This window comes from Cyclopterus lumpus, chromosome 6 (assembly GCF_009769545.1).
Source record: "Cyclopterus lumpus isolate fCycLum1 chromosome 6, fCycLum1.pri, whole genome shotgun sequence".
NCBI classification, from domain to species: Eukaryota; Metazoa; Chordata; class Actinopteri; order Perciformes; family Cyclopteridae; genus Cyclopterus; species Cyclopterus lumpus.
In genome coordinates, this window is record NC_046971.1 from 11,118,230 (window position 1) to 11,139,719 (window position 21,490).

At 40.7% G+C, this 21,490-nt stretch overlaps 2 protein-coding genes across 2 annotated transcripts; one reads left to right on the plus strand and one right to left on the minus strand.

The window, feature by feature from the left end:
* Positions 1 to 792: 792 nt before the first annotated feature.
* Positions 793 to 9,368, minus strand: ca12 (carbonic anhydrase XII). Its single transcript, XM_034534598.1, is given in 11 exon segments — positions 793 to 1,026; positions 1,028 to 1,200; positions 1,203 to 1,301; positions 1,942 to 2,068; positions 2,176 to 2,333; positions 2,527 to 2,590; positions 2,666 to 2,761; positions 4,945 to 5,087; positions 6,178 to 6,357; positions 8,840 to 8,893; positions 9,170 to 9,368. Coding segments are annotated over 11 exon segments (1,527 nt in total).
* A 1,779-nt stretch (positions 9,369 to 11,147) lies between these two features.
* On the plus strand, positions 11,148 to 14,242 carry si:dkeyp-73b11.8 (inter-alpha-trypsin inhibitor). The gene is made up of 6 exons (XM_034535679.1): positions 11,148 to 11,232; positions 12,306 to 12,497; positions 13,158 to 13,334; positions 13,441 to 13,485; positions 13,677 to 13,755; positions 13,878 to 14,242. The coding sequence occupies exons 1-6, from the start codon at positions 11,166 to 11,168 to the stop codon at positions 13,966 to 13,968; spliced, it is 651 nt and encodes a 216-aa protein (XP_034391570.1). The 5' UTR covers positions 11,148 to 11,165; the 3' UTR covers positions 13,969 to 14,242.
* Positions 14,243 to 21,490: the final 7,248 nt, after the last annotated feature.

Consider the following 21,490-nt stretch of genomic DNA (forward strand, 5'->3'; position numbering starts at 1 on the left):
TGTACGACAGCTGTTTCATTACTGGTTGTAAGTGTCATTTGAACAAAAGAACAAATCGTTCAAACAGAAGACAAGGATGTGAATTAAAGTGGTTTATGTTCTTGCAAATTCTTTTACTTGAGCTGCATCTCTATATTGTGCAAGACAGTTATTACTAGTCTAGCTCCACAATTATCATACTATAGAATTGTACTGTATCAATATTCTTTGCCACGACATTTTAGTGTACTATATGTAGCTTGATGCATATCGATTTTAAAGCATGGAAGAGGTGGGTGTGTTGTAGCAGTTTATTTTAAAGCACTTCATGGCATGGCAAGATTATATTGACAGACATAAAGCCCAAAGTGAGAATGTAAATGCTTCTCATTTTTGCAGATTTTCATGACAGAAATTAACATATTGAGATTGGCTTAACCGTTTGAGAATCTGCTTACAGCACTGAGCACAGTCACTGTGATGACTGGTTATGAATCGGCGTATGTTTGCAAAAGAATAAGTACATTAACTCATACTACTATTTCTGTTAGAAAGTATTTATTATCATGTGCTCATACTGGAAAAAATACATTAAATGAGAAATGCAGAGTGTGACTTGAAATGTAGTCTTTCATTTAGTGACACACGACTGCTACAGAAGTGACGTAATGTGAGTCGCAACTATTTCAGGAATCACTCTAGGTCTTCCCATTCCATTGGCAAAAGCCAAGGATGTGGATACACCGGGCTGTAGGTGGTTCCCTGGGAACAGCAGCTGTGGAGAAACCTCCATACGTTGTGGAAGTCTTTCTTTTATTGAAGGCTCCTTTGCAGGGAGTGTTCTAACTCATTAGCTTCATCTGTTGGCCGTCCATGGAGAATGTGTCTGATAGTGGGGAGGGCTAAGTCCGATTTACAGTCCAGGTAGCTCTTGAGGTTGAGCTGAGGGAAAGCTGCATCTCTGAGAGCCTGAACCAGCTGTCCCTCAGCGTGAGACTGTTTTTGCTGACGGTTAACTCTCTGCTCGAGTGAGATGAAGCACAGAGCGCTCTTTAGCCAGCCCTAACTTTCCCAAAGAGTGGTCGGTCTGGCTCTTCTTCCAAAGAGATGAATTCAGAGTTTGTGGTTTGGATTTGGCAGGAGTCTCGCTCTCCTGGTTCTTGAAGTCTTTCTTCTTGCCATGGAGCTTCTGTGAGCCACTTGGTAGGAGCTGATAGAGCCCTCATCAGCCAGGTCTGCTAGGTCACCGACCAGCAGCTGCTGAAACAATTCGCTTCTCGTGAGTGGAGATGTGACTGTAAGAGTACCTTGCAGTCCACTGCCTGCATCGACACACAGCAATCACAGCTCGTTAAAAATCCCAGCTTGTGCAATATTTCTTGAATGACTTCGGATCTTCACCGGCCAGCATGCAACAGCAGTGTCTGTAGTGCTAAACTAAAAGCACAATCGCCTGCTAAATGCCGCTCATTAAGCTAAAAGCAGAGGATTCCACACTGCCATTTCAAGACCCATATGCCATTAGAAAAGCATAGCTCTGAGCGGGAAGCTTTGGAAATGAGGAAAAACATGCACATGCATACCACACTATATGGAGCTGAATACCATACATAAACTGGTAAACCAGTCAACAGCATAAAAGTAAAACTTCAAAGAGTAATTTTAGGGCTGCAGACTTTTCAGTTTGTCCAGGAGACAGTTGATTTGTTGGGTCGTAAAAGATGGCCTACTTTCTAAACAAGCTCATCCAAGTCAATCAACTTTCATTCAGAAAGACATTAAAGTGAAAGCTCAACCACAAGCAGGTGTTAGCAAACAACAAGTGTGACAGCCCTGAAAGAACGCACATACATCATTCCAAACGGTCCTTTTGCTATTCTTAAAGCAGTGCAGGGGTCTTTCATGTGACCTTTGCATTCCTGCTAAAAAAAATAAAGCAAGTGCTTTGAAGACCATACTTACCCTCCTTAAAAGAAACCAGCACCACTCGGCTGTCAGATGGCTGTGGTCTCCTGTAGTTGCCATTCAGAGACACGGGGGCTGAGTCCCTGGCATCAGAGGAGTAGAGGGATGTTGCCAGGGCCAGAAACTAAGGGGATACAACAAAACAAAACACGTTATACCACCAAGTAAGGTGAAACAATAAAGCCATATTCAAATGTTGAAACAAAAAAAAACACATCAATTTAGGAGCACCTGTTTGCGAGATATTGTGACATGATTTCGGAACACTGTCCACAGGACACTTGGATAACATGGAGGAGTCGTCAGTGACCCGTCGTAGCGGTAATACTCATCCAAACGTGCAGGCAGCAGTTGTCTGATGTTGAATCCGGGCATCTGCACTTTCTGATCTGCCAGAGAGAAGTCATTTCTAACCATTTAACAACTGTTTACGTCAGCAATGTCCAGAATGGACATATGAATTAGCTGATGAAGACTTTGAAGATTCGGATCTCAAAACCGAGAAAGAAATGACCAAAGTAGCTGATATTCTTAACTAATCATACTCAAAACTACGAGAACAAATCATCACTTTGGACTTACCCTTGTATTTGATGCCGTTGATGAACCTCAGAAACTGTTCGAAGGCCGGATTGAAGTCTCCAACCTGAATGACAAACATAGTGAGGTTCTGCTCCACGAGGCATTCACACGTCGCCACCCCTCTTTCGTAATGTCTCACCTCAATTAGGACACCAAGCACAGCCAGGCCGTCAGATTTGTCTACAGCTATGGACATAGTGGGATACTTGTCTGAATTGAAGTGTACAACATGCATCTGTGACAGAAAAGAGAAAGTCAAGACCCTGTGAAAGAAACTAATAATGCACATACTGTACGTGGCATATAGTTGCAAGTAGGCAAAACCTCAGGGAGATTAATCTGCGTTTCATTTGTGCTTTTCTTATTCACTTGATAATTCAGATTAAAATCAAAAGAAAAAAATACTTATGTTGGTTACAGTGAGTTAGACTGTGGGCAGCAACATAAGCCAAGTCTTATATTTGTTTACATATACAGGGAAGTGACAGATATTTGGTTAAAATATTGGTTTTCCAAGTTTAAAAGCATTTGGGGGAAACGTGTCCTTGACACAGAAGCAATGGCATGTGATTGTTGAAGAAATCAATCAAAATTCTCTTGCACATGAGATTTGGGTGGGTAAAAAAGAAATATAATGACCTATCTTGCAGCAGTTTTTATTTTTAAAACTAATTATTGTACTTATATTGTTATTTACAGGCAGAGGAGATCACACATTACATCTTTATGCCAACTCGCCTTCTCAGAATCCCTTTAAATTTTCTTTTCAAAAAAAATATTTGCAGCCAACAATTAGCAAACCCAGGCAGGTTTTTAGATTGATTGAAAATAGCAGGTCTGCAAATCTGATGCAACACAAAGGTTGTTAAATATGATGAAATTGTATTTACAGACTTTGTTCCGATGTTTGGGAAAAAGGAAGACAATTCTGGGAAATGTTATATTTTCCATCATCCCATCCCGACAGCAACATGTGGTTCTGAGTCTGGGACGAGACTTGAAAAGTAGGCGATGTTCTCAACGTGTCCAGAGCTGCAGGTCAAACCAAAGCACCTTACATGTGGCTGGGATGCCTGCAGCTGGGGCATGGTTACATAAGAGCACACAGGTTGTAACCATTTCTGTTTCTACCCACTGTAATTCAAATGTCTCCAAATAGTATAAAGAAACTTTCCTATTTTGGTTTATATCATGAAAGAGACTCTTATGTTTAAACTTCATTGTCTGCTTCACTTTGATAGTGAATAGAGCAAACTAGTGTGTGAAAACTGCTTACAGAGCCTGAAACATTAAACAGCACAGACAGACACTCTTTTCCAGAGGTGGTTGAAAACCAACGCATATAATAGTCAGGTACTCTAATCTCTTTAAACCCTGCAGTAAGACATGCTGCCATTCTGTACATACTGAGGCTGACTGGAATTATGTCTTTGCTTTTTAGGGTGTGCAACTATGATGAAATATGCTAATCGTATAGGTATGATTTATTTTGAAAAAACATCTATGACCTCAACTTTCCCTTCTTTATAATCTCAAACGTTTTTTTTATATTTTAAAGACTCCCAATCTCCTGTTGAAAACGCTGGAGTCTCTGTAATTATAATGTGTTTTATACACACACTTAATTGTACTTGACAGTCAATGACATAAGATGCACGATAAGCGAGTTCAGACTGTCAAGTAGATGTCAACTCAAGGTCTGCCACAGTGTCAAGTAACTGGAACGTTAATATATGTAATATGCAGATGCAGAGCTTCTAAACTTGAGCTGCATCCCTAAGCCTTGAAGATAATCAGTGACTCTCATTCCTCTGCCAATCAAATGTCCCACCTTTAAGTCAAAAGGTTTTAGATGTCTGGTGCTAGAGATGCTGTCATCTGACGCTGCAGATAAGTGAAAGACCTGTTTAATTACTGATAACTAACCATATATTGACCTTTAACCAACATATTGCGTACTTAAATAAATGTTGCAACACTACAGTGTAAAGCATGCCAGTATAAGTACAGTAGTTTAAGTATTATTAGCTAAATGTACCTCAAGTAAAAGTACTCACGCAAAATGTGTTTCAGTGTTGCATGTATCATTCCATATATATCTGTTATAGATATAGTATAACTATTATATTATTGGATGGTATTTTCTATACAAATGCATCATATTGTAAGAACTGTTGTAGATGTAAGATCTTAATCTGTAAAGTAACTATTAGTGTCTGATAAATGTAGTCAAAAGTTCAGTATTTGCCTCAAATATAGCAGAGTAGTATCAGTATAAAGTAGCAAAAAATGGAAATACTAAAATAATAGTAACTTACAAGCACCTCAGAATTGTACTAGAGTAAATGTACTTTTCTACCAGAATTGTCATATTCATTGTCATAGTGAGTAGTAAGAAGTGTCGCTTGCTTTGTTTACCTCGGCCGCATACTGCTTACTGTTCACCGTGTGTTCAGAGCCTGTCAGTCTGCTGGAGGAGCCCCAGTGCAAATGAAGTTGAGCTGCAGTGTAACGCTGAGGCAGGCTGGAGATGTGCATCTTAGAGGGCAGTGATATTTGCACTGTGGATCAAGAGACATGAAACCCCACCAGACATAACAGAGCAGGGGGGATGTTTTTATCAGTGAACATTAGGGAATCAATACACATCAACTTGATCTAAAGTGAGGGAGTCATTGTGGAAAAGCTGTGTAGCTACGTTAACTTTATGGTACAGAGACGCAGGGCGCTTTCCATCTATTGGTCAGTGTGTGACTAATGTTTACAAGTGAAAAACTTCTGTCAGCTTATTTGAGAAACACGTCATGCTCAGCTTGTGGCGTTGAGGCCCATCACGCATGCATACATAAGCATTTGTCTGGTAGTCTTTGCACATAACAGTTTACTTTACCAGCATTGCAGCAACGGAATGGTGACAAACACAGGGCAGACATTACATGCATGTTTGGCTCAACAGAGCTTACCCCAGACATTTAAATTATGCAGCTACAGAAAAGTAACATGTAAGAAGCCACAGATCACATGACTGCACTTTTCTCTGACTTTTCTTTGCACAAAACAAAATAATGTATCAACTTGGTGGAATAATCTTATTCATTTGCCAAAATAATCCATATATTTCCTTTTTTTGTGGCACTTGGAGATGATTGTCAGTGTTCTGATTGCTATGCGTTATGTATAGAAATTGGACATTAAACCGGAGCTTGTTTCTGTTATTAAGATGCATCAGACTCCGAACAGATGACTAGTCTCTGTTCATATTTTCCCAGACAAAACATGAAGCTCTTTCCTTGCCTTGAAGGGCAGCTAAGATAATAAGAGCGTGGTTATGGAAAATTGCTGTTGCAGATGCAGAAAGAAGATCCTCCTATATCATTTTCTTTCGGTTGACCCAGAAATTAGGCCTTGGCAGCAAGAACAGACTGAATGTTTATGTAGGAGTATTTCAAATGAATACATTGACCAGAGAATCACTTTGATAGGAAGAATTTCTAGCTCAAGACAAACAAAAACATAGTGGGCACTTAAACTTAAACATTTGCTTTGTTAATACATAGTTTTGTTACATGTGAGGAAATTAGTTTATAATAATCCATTTTGACATACTGTACCTTATGTAATTTGTTGATAACACTGATGATTTATACTCACCAGAATGTCCATTGTTTCCCAGTGTAAGCTGCTCATTGGGCGACAGGTTATAGTTTTGAATCTCAATTGGACGTAAAGTTGGGTCGAACCTTAGCAGCCCTGGCTTGAGGTCTATGGGAGACTGGAAAGCTCCACCACAGTATGGATAATGCTTTGGCCAGTAATGTTGTCCTTCTGGCCCTGCAACAGCATCAATGCAAATTATTATCAATAAAACACCTTTTGGAGATGTCTGCACCTTAATGTAACGCAAATGTAATTTCTAATATGCTGTCCAGTGATATTTTAATCCTCTCAGAACACGAGTGGGGATACATTGTGTCTTTTAAATGATTCTGTTGCAAAGAGCAAATGTGCAAAGCAAGTTGAAAAGGGGATGACTCCAAGGTGGGCCAGGGCTTGTCTTTGGCCTACTTAACATTTTATCTGTCATCAAAGTGGCACAGTGAGAAGCAGGCTGTTGTTTGTAGAGAGAGCCGGTGACAACATTGTCTCTCTCCAAATAAAAAGGTTTCTACAAAGTACAGGACATTGAAAACTGCCACATTTGCAAACAGTCATGCAGTTTACAAAGTGACCTCAGCTGCATGAGGGTGTCTCTCACTAGGCACACTGGCTATGGAGATGATAAAAGAGAGAAACCATTTTTTAATTAGGGATGATGCAGAACACTTTAAGCTCTTCATTTCTGATATTTCATTCAGTGCATTGACTGAAGTGTGATGAGCTTTTCAAAAATGCTGTCAGTGTAAAGTGAGGCTAATAGTTTGCAATGAATGGACCCCATCAAATCTGAAATAACATAAGTGTAGCAGAACAGAAAATGGCATGAAAGACCCTGAATGTACCAGAGCTCACATCACTTCTGCATATTTGCCTCTGATTCATTATTTATCCAGAATTAATAAAAAACGCACCATTCACCATATGCCAGCTGACCATGGTTAAATATGAATGATGCAGCATGAGGGCTGCCCCCACCCCGACTATCAGTTCCCAGAGAAATATGGATTGATTGTACAAGACATGCCAAAAGGCATCAAATGAAGCTAACGAAATCACTGAATACTTGTTAGAAGCAAAGTTCAATCTAGGCGAACCCACCCTATAATAAGGAAGAAAGTTACTCTTATGGCTATAATTACTCAGTGTCCACTTCATTTGCTGTTCTAATTAGACTCAGTCTGCCCTTTAATAATGGCCTTCAGTGGCCTTCAGTGGCCTTCAGTGGCCTTCAGTGGCCTTCAGTGGCCTTTGGTGCCCCTTGGAGGTCCTGGGTAGAACATACAATACTGTGGGTATTTTATAAGAAAACATGTGATCTTTCTACGGTCCCCATCAAAATCATATATTTACATCAATGTTAGGGTTCACTGTTTTGTCCTCTGCAACAGGGTGGAGTGTTGAGGTGGAGATAAATCATATGACTCAGCTGTGCCCCCGTCAACAGAAAGTGCTCCTAGTCCTAAAGACTACGATGACGAAGCCTCTTGAGGGTTTGATTGTAACCGAGGAAGAAATCCACCACGCTGCACTTCGAATAAGGCCAGAGGTTTATTCATTTTTGGAAGGATCCAAGTGTTAACGTGTAAACATGTGAATTACTATTGCCAAGTACGGCACAGAGTGAATCATCATTTATTTTGCCACGTTGTTAAAGTATCACCCTGTACTGTCACAAACAAATATCCTACTCTAATTTTATGTTGCTTGTTTAGGTGGGTTTTCTGTACATTTTCTAAATTTTCACAAAGAGAAAATGGACAGCTGTGTCCGTAGAATCTACAAAGGGGGCATTTTCTCCCATTAATGCCAAGCCAATGCTGTGTTTAAAAACAGAGTGGATCAACCTCTCTCAGATGTCTGAATTAAACAAATACAATTTCCTCTAACTATAATTATTTGAAAAAAAACTACTGTGCAGAGAAGTAGTTTTCTTATTCATTCCTTCCGTGTCTGTGAAAGAGATGCACACTATAAATATATCTCTAAAAGAGGACAGTAGATTTGACCAATGATTGAAGTGTGTTTAATATCTGTCCATAGAATTAGTTCGGACAAATGCACTGAATTGCTTCACCTGCTAATTTCTTGGTTTCAACAGTTATTCCTGGAGAGCAACCAACTTTCGAGAGGCAGTGAAACAATGACACAAGGTCATGCTCTAAGGACAGTTTATGTAAGCCAGAGTCATGGTTGCCCATGCACAGACCTTAAGGCATGAGACAAAGACAGTACGCCACTTGCAGAGTCTGTACTTAACATACAGTTACATTAGGTGACAGTGAGGAGATCATATAGGTTGTCTATATATATATATATATATATATATATATATATATATATATATATATATATATATATATATATATATATATACACACACACACACACACACACATATACACATACATTGTATATATACTGTATACAATTAACATCTTCTCGGACTGAGGTATTGACTAGCATCAAATTGAGTTCTAAAAATTGTTAATGGTATAGTTAAAGGATAGAATACCACCACATCATAACTTGTACTTGCACGTCTTGTATGATACAAATGCACATGGACTGGTTCTGCAAATGCACCGCAGGTTTTCAAAAGAATTTCCTCATTATATATATTGTCAGGAAATTGTGAGGAAAATATGATAAGACTTACCACTGTATGTCCATTTGGCACCTGAAACCAAAATAAAAAAACATCTTTCACTCACTGTAAATTTAAATACATTAGAATAACTTCACGTCCAAACATATTAAAGGGTGCAGTAAATCAAACCAAAATGAATAGAAAACTGCAGCAGACGTTTAAAGTATTCAGAGACAAATGTCACAAAGAGCACACATGCAGGTGGATGGAGACACCTGCCATGCAGCTTTTTGTTCACAAAGTACTAAATGACCTACATATGTTCTTCTCTCTACTTAACACATCTCCAAAAGTGCATCCAAAGTATTTACGAACAGGTTACTTTATCAAAGATCTTACCATGCAGTACAGCCAGGAAAGTCATCAATAGTGAGACGATGGGTGTGCAGCTCAGAAAGTGCATCTTGATCCCCTCAGCCCTCCCTCGTGCATGCGCCGGGCAGCTTGATGTCAAGGCGGTGCAGAGCCTGCTCTTGGAGCACCAGAGCCACAGCTCTTCAAACCCGCTTTTATAGCCCACTCGTGTTGCCAGCTCCATTGTAGCTCGCGCTGACGTCACCAGCCTCCGGAGTCATCGGGTCACCGGAGAGTGACAAGTCAACGGCGGCGACAGCATCCAAGCGAAGTCACTCGTGTCGTGGGGCTCGACTTGCCGCCTGCGGACGCGAGATGAGGGAAACGCTGAGCCGCGTGTTGTTGCGGGGAAATGTCCACCCTTCTGATTCTGTGAACTGGAGTTTAAAAAAAACAAACTCTACAAGACTCTACAAGACGCACCTGTACAATAGGTCTACAATCAACCGAGTTGAGCTGCCCTTGTGAACATGTGTAACCCTATTGAAACACTATAGGGGCCACCATGTTTGATACAATGCTTGGCTGTCAAAATACAATCTGACATTTGTAAAGTTCCCCCAGGACTCAAACAGAACACTGTCCAATGCAGGATAAATGGGTTCCCTCTGTCTGCCAAAAGGTTTGGTGGTACATACAAGACTGTGGTGCTGTTGAGTTGTAGTGGATGTTATATACACGTGCACATGTAGATAAGAGAGGTTATGTTTTAAATTAATACATAAAGAAAGTTATGATCATTAATTTGAGGAATATTCTGAGGAATGTATTATGAAGCATAAGAGAGGATCACTGTTTTATTATTCTGTTTGTTAATGACAAATGTAATGATTAACTGTATGATGCATGGGAATGAATGGATGTTTTATTGTTTAGACAGTAGTTAAAGGGATGCCGATTGAAACATGAGATGTTGCTTTTATTCTGAAGGCAGGATAATAGGGTTTTATTCTGAAGAGGAACTTCCTGTCCTTGACCGGAAGTGTAAGCTTTGACCCCGCTAGTTATCGATTTGAGGCATTCTTTGAAGTGGCCAATGGAACTAACCTTCAGGTGTGAACCTTATGGTGACGCCAGACAGAAACTGCTGGTCTCCGGAGTCAGGAGACTGTGGAAGCGAAGCCATGTGAGCGCGTCCAGGCCTGGACCATGTATGTATACATATGACTCTTGTTTGTTATGATTAAATAATGATTATTATATATCTCTGGCTTCGGAGCTTCTTCTTCCAAGCACCAGGTAGCTCGAGATTCTCTGAACTTTTACAGTGCCCTCAACAACAAGAAGTGTACACCAAACATTATTTCAAACACTATTTCACCACGATACATTTACAGTCCTATGTAGAATTTATAAACATGTGGTGATTGGTAGTTCCTTCTAAACTTTACACAGAATAAAAGACATGGAAGACAAAATAAGTACAAATTGTTTTATTTCATTTTTACTTGGCTCATGATGAGGATTATCACACAATAAAAATGAAATAATGTGTTTCAGCCCAAACGAAAAATAAGAAGATAGAGTAATTTACTGACAGGAAGGCTTTCCAAAAATGCTCTCTAACCAAGTCATCTGCAAAAGGTTTGGTTGCATTTAGAGTAATTTACATTGCTTTAAAATAAACATCTACAACGCAACTGTCAGACAATATGCAAATATATGCTCATGTATGCTGCTGTTGAGTAGCAGGAGTCACCTGAATGAGGCGTGAGGCATTTTAAACGTAACACCCAACAATATTATCACACACTATTGCATATTATCTTAATGTTTAGCTTGTTGGTTTTGACAAAACCTCTCCTACTGTATAATCAAGCAAATAAAAAAGAGGAAGAAGATCTCTTTCTCTGCCGGTAACTTTGGTTTTGATTTCAGCTCTAACTATTGAGGAAATATCGGTCCAAAGGTCATTACAAACCCACTCTGGTTTACAACCCTCACTCACTCCAGTACGGACAGAACAAAGACAAGCAGCAAGATGAAGCACCTGTTGTTTCTGGGTATTGCATTTGCTGCTTTCTACATCAGCCATTCGAGTCCTCCAGGTATATCAATCTGTTTTCTTCTTAATTTAAAATTGTAACCAAAGAGTAGTTTTTAGACCAGAGATGTTCTTTTCAGAATAGGCCAGGAAACTAGCACACAGACTCATCTTTAGTGAAGTATTATCATGTGTTTGCTTTATGTATTGCTGCTTTAAAAAAAAAAAAACATAACCGTAAAATATTGTATTTTCTGCATCTTTGATATGATTGATTATATTTTTCACTTAAATGTAATGTTTACGAAACTGTATCAAGGAGAAAATGTTTCAGTCCCTTCAGAGCAACATGGCGGTTACTTCGGCCGAAGACAAACTTAATTAGGCGGAATCATTATACAGAAAAGTAATGTTTAATCAGAAATTGATAGGCTTGATGGAGAACATTGTATAACTCTAGACTGCATCTGTCAGGAAGATATAATAGCATTTTTCCTTCTTACTGACTTTATGTTCATTTTGTAACTATGCAAATTAGGCCAATAATGATTGTCTTTAGATGTGACCTAAAAAAGAACAGACAGTATTTACTGGACCTTCACTCGTCTGGAAATGTTATTTACACGCAGCTCAACGCTGTGCTAAGCTGACTGGACAATTCCTTCCTCTATAATTCTAAACTATTAAACACTGAGATCATTTCTGTCTGAGCCTGAGCACAAAGAGCTGAAACTATGTCAACCTGCAACTTCATCTCACTCCACAGCTGTGCAAATTATTGAGTACCCAGGAACAGCCAGTTAGTTACTAAGTTAGTTTTCCTCAAAAAACCAAGTGCATTTTTGGTTAAAAAGAATCTGAAGGGCGTGAAATCTATGAAGGGCGGGAGGACTGAAAATGTACCGTAAATAACATTCTTTATTGCTGTCATAAAAGGAGGGAGTGGGTATCTGGTGATGAGATTAGTTAAACATTAGTTATGTGCTGATGATGCTCAGTGAAACACCTCAGACAGAAGTTGTGCAATGGTCAAATCACCAGCTTACTCTGCAGCCAGTTCTCCCAACCACAAAACCAGAGCATCACCTTTTGTAAACAAAACGTATCTAACTCACAGTATTTTGTATCATCCAACAGGTTTCTGTCAATTGAGCCCTGATGAAGGTGAAGGTACAAGCTTTACCTTTGCTTTCTTTTATGACCCCATCAAAGACCGGTGCGATCCTTTCATATACAAAGGCCAAGGAGGAAATGGCAACCGTTTTCTAAATGAAAGAGAGTGCATAAGAAACTGTTCGGTCAATGCAGAGACAATCTACCCCATGGATGGTAAGATAGTTTGAAACACTATTAATGAAAGATTACTGTAATTCATCTTGATTGACGGCTCTGTTTTAAATATGCGAAATGTTAAATGTAACTATAAAGGCCACCTAAATGTGGATCAACCCAGTCTAGAAAAAAACATATCTCCTTCTTCTGGTCTGAAAGGACTTTGGAACATGAAGCTGACTAATGAGGGAGAGTTTTATGGCCTAACGGACTATGAGAGGAAGGGCTTGATCTGCCTCAACCAAATTATTATTATGTCTAAGTAGGAACATTTCATTATAGGACGGCAAAATCAACATGACGTCAATGTCAATACTGTTTTTCAATTTAATAGATCCATAAATTGTTGAGTTTTACCTCATTACTTTATGTCTTCCGAGTAAAGACAAGCTTCAGCATGAGTGTTAGCAATACGCCACCAAGTGGTGGAAGAGTATATAATTCATGACAGATGACAATGTGAATAAATACGCCTGAGGCTTTAATATACTGCCTGATAAAGTTTGAATCATCTAATGCTGTACTATATCAATAGTTCAGCAGTTTCAGACATAAACAATTATATTTGTGTTGTTTAAATATATTTATTAATATTACTTATAAACTGCAACCCCTGTAATGACTACTTTGAATGAGGAAGATGGTTTCTCTTCACAGTGTCCCAAGCTTGCCACTTTAAAAAGGCCATAGGTGAATGCAGTGGTCAGTTTTTGAGATACTACTACGATTCTGTTCATGACAAATGCAAAAAGTTCCTCTGGTCTGGATGCATTGGAAACGGAAACCGTTTTTTTGACCAAGGGAGCTGCAACTCCACCTGTGCTGGTATCCACGGTGAGCACGGATCTCTCTCCATTTGCTGTTAATGTCAGTAATGACACTATTAAAAAACATGATACAATTATATGTTTTTCATCATGTTAATTGTTTTGGTTCTAAGACGACCGTGAAGAAGAAGAGGAAGAGGAGCCAGACACTCCTATTGGTCAGTAGACACACAATACACTCAAGCAGAACAGATCCCTGTTTATTAATTTTTTTTTATTAATTCAAACAGGTTTTTTGACACATTTGACATCAGGCTCTAACTAGTTACAACTAACTGCATAACAATGTTGTTGTATACTTCCAGTGAATCTATTTACATGAATCCTACTCAAATGTGCTCTTTAACAGCCATCATCTGTGGAGTTCTGCTTTCTGTCATTATTGCCTCCATCTTCATAACAGTGATTGTCTTGACCGTTCAGTCAAAGTAAGACTATTTTTCTTTGTCTTAAGTTTTACATGAAGAATTCAAACTAAAAAGCCATAACATTACTTACACTTAATGGCCAATCTCCTGTAATTGTATTAATATTTATTGTTCTTCTTTAGGAAAAAGAGCCCCAAAACGAAGGCACAAGGGAAAAGTAAAGAGCCCCAGTCTGGCTTACCTCTTCAGGATAAGGGGATTGAAATGGCATAGAACATAAAAATAACAACATGGCAACATGTATCAGCTTGGTTGTGTATTATAACTCTAATAGTCTTGATAGCAAACATAACTGATTACAACATTTAAGTTAAATTTAGACATTTTTTTACTGACTAAAAGCCATCACAATTGTGTTCTACTTCATGTTTTGTTTCACCTACAACATGTGCAAAATTATGTATCCTGAGTTGTGTTATTTCCTGGGAGCTTTATACTGTACTTTCATTTAAATAAATCTGATGAGTGTAATCAAAAGAAACCACAACTGCAGCGATTAGTCAATGGATTGATCAGTTGATTCACCTGAATTCATTTGAATAATTGATTAATTGTAATTAAAAGTCCTTTTTCCAGGAAGAATGACAACGGTTTATTTTGTTCCAGCTATTCAGTTGTAAGGATTTCCTGCTTTGCTTTGCCTCATGTGATCCAAGACAGAATATATTTGAGTTGGCCGGACAAAACTATTTGTGACAGACAATTCTGTCAAATGTTATAGACCAATTAATTCATTGACAAACACATCAGTTATTAATTAAATGAATTGTTGAAGTTCTGCCCTCATTATAAATTTTGAGAAATATTTCCATCAGAAGCAAGTCAGTATTTGTTTTTATGACAAACACTCAAGAATAAACAGGAGCAGAACTTCATCATTCCTAGTTTAGGAACTCATCTGCTTACCTCAAATGCTTTCTAACGATGTAGTCTTGTAAGCATTTCAACGTTTCCAAACAATAACTGCATCATCACCTGGCTCAAAGATTTGCTGAAAACTATCTGAAGTCTTGTGAAGGCACGTGCTCATTCTAACCCCATAGACATATGAGGTGTTTTTGAGAGGTGCATGCCCACTGCATGCTCTGTTATTATGTTTTCTGGTTCAGCATTTGTGAATCTTTTGTTTTTGGTTGTAAACATAATGGTGTCAAAAACACTTTTTCCTAAAATGTGTGTCTGTTATTTCAAATGTTTATGCTTGTGCCTTGTATTTCGAATATAAAAGCAGTTTTGCATAAGAATCACTGGAATATCTTATTTTATGTGTTACGTGTTTTGAGTTATTTTGAAGTAACTTGTTTCACTGCAGGCGGTGTAAATATTCATAAGACATTAACCTTGAGGTTGTTCAGTCATACATATTTAACAAATTTGTTTTAACGTACACATATTCTAAAGCATTCATGTTTTTTGTAAATGTAATATATTAAAGTAGCGATTCCTTCTGCATTTGATTCAATACCACGTCTCAATGTGACGGAGGACTCCTGTGCTAACTTTAGTCCGTCCCAGATTGATCATATTGTCGATAGTGCTACAGGCTCACTGAGAATGACACTAGACTCGATAGCCCCACTGAAGAAAAAGACAGTGAGGCAAAGGAGGTTTGCTCCCTGGTACAACCCTCAGACCCGCGACCTAAAGCAAACTTCTCTTTACACTGTAGCCAGGCTGACAGAGAGTCACAGCTCTGTGGAGCCGTGTATTCCTATAGACCTCAGTAGTAATGACTTCATGAACTTCTTCAATGAAAAGATTTTAACTATTAGAGGCAAGATTGATGATCTCTTTTACATTACATTACATTACATGTCATTTAGCTGACGCTTTTATACAAAGCGACTTACAATAAGTGCATTAAACCATGAGTCCAAACTCAGAACAACAAGAATCAAGCAAGTACAATTTCTTCAATAACGTTAAACTACAGAGTACGTAAGTGCCATTTAAGTGCTACTAAAGTGCTAAACAACAAAGTGCTATCGGTAAGGGACATTTAAGTGCTACTAGAATGCTACTACGGCTCTACCCTCCCTATTCAAGGTATAGTCGAAAAAGATGTGTTTTTAGTTTGCGACGGAAGATGTAGAGACTTTCTGATGTCAATGGGGAGCTCGTTCCACCAATGAGGAGCCAGCACAGCAAACAGTTGTGATTTTGTTGAGTGTTTAGCTCGAAGTGAAGGAGCTACAAGCCGATTGGCAGAAGCCGAGCGAAGTGAACGGGCTGGGGTGTACGGTTTGACCATGTCCTGGATGTAGACCGGACCCGATTTGTTCTCAGCACGGTACGCAAGTACCAATGTTTTGAAGCGGATGCGGGCGGCCACCGGTAACCAGTGAAGGTCGCGGAGGAGCGGAGTAGTGTGGGTAAATTTCGTGAGGTTGAAGACCAGTCGAGCAGCTGCATTCTGGATGAGCTGTAGAGGTCGAATGGCATTAGCAGGTAGACCTGCCAGGAGGGAGTTGCAATAGTCCAGCCGTGAGATGACCAGAGCCTGGACCAGAACCTGTGCCGCCTTCTGAGTGAGGAGGGGTTGTATTCTCCTGATGTTGTACAGCATGTACCTACAGGAGCGTGTTATTGCGGTAATGTTTGCAGTTAGGGAGAGTTGACTGTCGAGCGTCACTCTGAGGTTCCTGGCAGTCGGAGTAGGAGCCAGCACTGAGTTGTTGAAGTTAATAGTTAGGTCGTGGATGGGAGAGCCTTTTCCTTAAAGGAGGAGAAGTTCAGTCTTGTCCGGGTTAATTTTCAGGTGGTGAGCGGACATCCACTGAGAGATGTCGGTCAGACAGGCAGAGATTCGTGCTGCTACCTGTGTTTCGGATTGGGGAAACGAGAGGATCAGTTGGGTGTCGTCAGCATAGCTGTGGTAGGTGAAGTCATGCGAGCGAATGACAGAGCCAAGAGAGTTGGTGTACAGAGAGAAGAGAAGAGGACCAAGGACTGAACCCTGAGGGACCCCAGTAGTCAGAGGACAAGGCTCAGACACAGATCCTCTCCAGGTTACCCGGTAAGAGCAGTCGGTGAGGTAGGATGAGAAGAGTGAGAGCGCGGTGCCTGAGATACCCAGGTCCTGGAGGGAGGACATGAGGATCTGATGGTTCACTGTGTCAAAGGCAGCAGAAAGGTCTAGAAGGATAAGGACAGAGGAGAGAGAGGCTTCTCTAGCAGTGTGAAGCTGCTCAGAGACAGCAAGGAGGGCAGTCTCTGTTAAGGGGCCTGTCTTGAATCCAGACTGGTGGGGGTCTAGAAGGTTGTTACTGTGAAGAAAGGAGGAGACTTGGTTAAAGATAGCTCGCTCTAGAGTTTTGGAAAGGAAGGGGAGGAGAGAGACAGGTCTGTAGTTATTGACTTCAGATGGGTCGAGAGTGGGCTTCTTCAGGAGAGGGTTGACTTTTGCCTCCTTCAGAGAGTTAGGGAAACAGCCGGTTGAGAGGGAGGTGTTAATAAGATGGGTGAGAAAGGGAAGAAGGTCCGGAGCAATGGACTGGAGAATGTGAGAAGGGATGGGGTCAAGGGGGCAGGTGGTTGGGCGGGCAGAGGTTACCAAGGAAAGAACTTGATTAGGAGACAGGGGGATAAAAGAGGAAAACAAGGGGGAAGAAGGTCAAGTTACTGGAGGTGTAGTTATTGAAGATGGATTAGTAAATGAGGAGCGTATGTCGTCTATCTTTTTTGTAAAGTAGTCAACAAAGTGGCTTGGTAGAAGGGTGGAGGGAGGGGGAGGACCAGGGGGGTCAAGGAGGTTGGAAAAAATTGAGAAGAGCTTTTTAGGGTTAGATAAAGAGGATTCGATTCTGGATTGGTAGAACAGACTTTTGGCTGCAGAGATGGACGCAGAGAAGGAGGAGAGAAGAGATTGATAGGCGAGCAGGTCACTGGCGTGTTTGGATTTTTCGCCATTTCCTTTCCGATGCTCGAATAGTGGCTCTCTCGGCGCGCACCGGTTCGGACAGCCAGAGTGTCAGTGGCGAAGTTAGGCTGCATGAGTGCGAAGGAATCGGTTGAAGGGAGGGCTGACAGAACAGAGGAGGCCAGAGAGGAGGGTGAGAGGGTGCGGATGTTGCGACGGACAGGTGCAGAGTCCGTTGTGGGAGGGTTGTCAGTTCCAAAGAGTGGGAGAGAGTAAGAGATGAAGAAGTGGTCAGAAACATGAAGTGGAGTTACAGTGAGGTTAGCTGTAGAGCAGTTTCTGGTGAAAATATAGTCAAGGTGGTTGCCAGCTTTGTGAGTAGGAGGGGAAGGACTGAGAGAGAGAGCAAAGGAAGACAGTAAGAGTAGCAGGTCCGATGACTTCTCAGTCTGGATGTTAAAGTCACCCAGAAGGATGAGCGGGGGGCCATTTTCTTGGAAGTTTGATAGGAGGACATCTAGTTCTTCCAAGAAGTCTCCCAAGGAACCAGGAGGACGGTAGAGAACGACAATGGTTAGATGAACCGGATGAGTTACCGTCACTGCATGAAACTCAAAAGATAGTGGGGTAAATGGAAGCGGGTAGAGAGCAAAACTCCATTTGGGTGAGATGAGTAGACCTGTGCCACCACCCCGACCAGAGGGTCTGGGTGTGTGGCTGAAGGAGAAGGCCGAGGAGAGAGCAGCAGGGGTTGATGTGTTGTCTGGTGTGATCCAAGTCTCAGTGAGAGCCAGGAAGTCCAGCGATTGCTTGATAGCAAAGCCAGAGATGAAGTCTGCCTTGCGGTTGGCTGACTGGCAGTTCCAGAGGCCCCCTGTGACGAGGCGCTGGGTCTGTGTAGAGCGGGTGGGATAAATAAGAGAGGAAGGATTTTGGTGCATGTGTGACCGAGTCCGTGGTCTATAATATCTACGAGTGCATCTGAGCTGTGTGTCCACAGACTTCTGGGACTTCCTGTATCTTGCTGAGTATATTCTTTAAAGAGGTTTCTCTGCTATATTACTACTGTATCTGCTGTATTTAGTTATACTAGAATGCTAGTCTGTACTGTCTTTCTAATTTGAACACTTTGAGCTGCGATTTGTTGCTTTGCTTTGCTTTTTTACACAAGTGTCTGAAAAGTCAACCAAGTGTCTGAAAAGTCAACCAAAGTCAACCAAACCAGCTAGGTTTGGTTGACTTGCCCTCAACTACTGCCGATCTGTCATCAAGAAGGAGTGGCCTTGGAAACGGCTGTATGCCCTGGTGTATATTTGGATAGCTTTTCTCTCATTAACCTAGACCAATTGTCCTCAACGGTTTCTACTTCTAAACCGTCTACCTGTCTCTTAGACCCCATCCCAACGAGGCTGCTTAAAGACGTGTTGCCTTTAATTGGCACCTCTGCTGGATATTGTTAATGTGTCTTTGCTAACAGGGCATGTACCACATTACTTCAAAGTAGCTGCAATTAAACCTCTCCTGAAAAAGCCCACTCTTAATCCAGAGGTGTTGGCTAACTACAGACCGATCTCTAACCTTCCCTTCCTCTCTAAGATCCTTGAGAAAGTAGTCGCAAATCAGTTGTGTGACTTTCTACATCAGAATAGTTTATTTGCGGAGTTTCAGTCAGGATTTAGAAAACACCACAGCACAGAGACAGCACTGGTGAAAATTACAAATGACCTCCTAATTGCATCAGATAAAGGACTCATCTCCGTACTGGTATTATTAGACCTTAGTGCTGCGTTCGACACCATTGATCATGACATCCTATTACAGAGACTGGATCAGTCGATTGGCATTTCAGGTACCGCACTAAGTTGGTTTAAATCCTATTTATCAGATCGATCTCAATTTGTATTTGTAAACAATGAAGCCTCAATGACCACCAACGTTAATCACGGAGTTCCACAAGGTTCTGTGCTTGGACCAATTTTATGTACCTTATATATGCTTCCTTTGGGCAATATTATCAGGAAACACTGCATAAACTTTCATTGCTATGCAGACGATACTCAATTATATCTATCAATCAAACCAGAGGAGACCAACCAGCTCGCTAAAATTCAAGAATGTCTTAAAGACATAACAACATGGATGACCTGCACTTCCTGATGTTAAACTCAGACAAAACTGAAGTTATTTTACTGGGCCCTGAACACCTCAGAGATCAATTATCTGGTGATGTGGTTTCTGTAGATGGCATTGCCCTGGCATCCAACACCACTGTAAAGAATCTCGGCGTTATCTTTGACCGAGACTTGTCCTTTAACTCCCACGTTAAGCAAATCTCAAGGATTGCATTTTTTCATCTACGTAACATTTAAAAAATCAGGCACATCTTGTTCCAAAAAGATGCAGAAAAGATGGTTCACGCGTTTGTTACTTCCAGACTAGATTACTGCAACTCCTTATTATCAGGCTGCTCTAATAAGTCTCTTAAATCCCTCCAGTTGATCCAGAATGCTGCAGCTCGTGTACTCACAAAAACTAAGAAAAGAGATCACATTACTCCTGTATTAGCTGCTCTGCACTGGCTCCCTGTAAAATGAAGAATCACATTTAAAATTCTTCTCCTCACCTACAAAGCCTTGATTGGTGATGCACCATCATATCTTAAGGAGCTTGTAGTACCATATTGCCCCACTAGAGAGCTGCGCTCACTAAATGCGGGGCTACTTGTGGTTCCTAGAGTCCTAAAAAGTAGGATGGGAGCAAGAGCCTTCAGTTATCAAGCTCCTCTTTTATGGAACCAGCTTCCACTTTCAGTCCGGGAGGCAGACACAGTCACCTCATTCAAGAATAGACTTAAGACTTTCCTGTTTGATAGTGCTTATAGTTAGGGCTGAATCAGGTTTGCCCTGCTATAGGCTTATAGGCTGCTGGGGGATGTTTTAGGATACACTGAGCACCTATCTCCTCTTCTCTCTCTCTCCTTATGGATGAATTTACATCACTCCATTGCACCTTATTAACTCTGCTTCCTCCCCGGAGTCGTTGTGACTTCATGTCTCATAGGGTCCATTGGACCTGGAGGTGTCTGATGCCTGGTGAACCGGCCTCCCGCGTTGGCCCTGCTGATGCGCCCCGCCCCCCTCCTCTCTACCTCTTTCTGTTTCATGGATTGGAGTTCCATTCATACATTGATATATTCATGTAATGTGTTTATGTCACTTTGTAAATGCTGTTCATTCTGTACACATGACATCTATTGCATATGTCCATCCGGGGAGAGGGATCCTCCTCTGTTGCTCTCCTGAAGGTTTCTTCCCTTTTTTTTTCCTGTGAAAGGTTATTTTTGGGGAGTTTTTCCTGATCTGATGTGAGGTCCTGGGATGGGGATGTCGTATGTGTACAGATTGTAAAGCCCTCTGAGGCAAATTTGTAATTTGTGATATTGGGCTATACAAAATAAACTGAATTGAAAATTGAATATATTATTACTTTGTCGTTAGAAGGGCATTACATTTAGCAACAAAATACATTATGAAAAAATACAGTAGTATAAAAAACTTGTGACTTTTTAAAACAATGATTTCTCCAATCTGGGATGAGTTGCCTCAATATGTGATGTACCCAAAAAACCTGAATATTAAATACATATGTAACGATCGGAAGCGAGGCCAGTTGCGCATGCGTGACTCGTCTTAAAAACATTCAAAGTCTCACAACATGGTTTTAATTTGGTTAAATATCAGAGCTTCTAACTGTCGGGAGGTATAAATCCAATAGGACTGGCGACCCAAACATGAGGCGCACACGGCGATATCTGTAAGCGGCCAGCGGGAATGTAACCGGAGAAGGAAGTACTTAAAACGTAACTAACTCCCAGAA

Excerpts from the sequence above, each read along its gene's own strand:
- si:dkeyp-73b11.8 (XM_034535679.1), top strand. The coding sequence starts at position 11,166 with ATGAAGCACCTGTTGTTTCTGGGTATTGCATTTGCTGCTTTCTACATC. Across the intron at positions 12,498-13,157 it reads GACAATCTACCCCATGGATG|TGTCCCAAGCTTGCCACTTT; the intron begins GTAAGATAGTTT and ends TTCTCTTCACAG. Across the intron at positions 13,335-13,440 it reads CACCTGTGCTGGTATCCACG|ACGACCGTGAAGAAGAAGAG; the intron begins GTGAGCACGGAT and ends TTTGGTTCTAAG.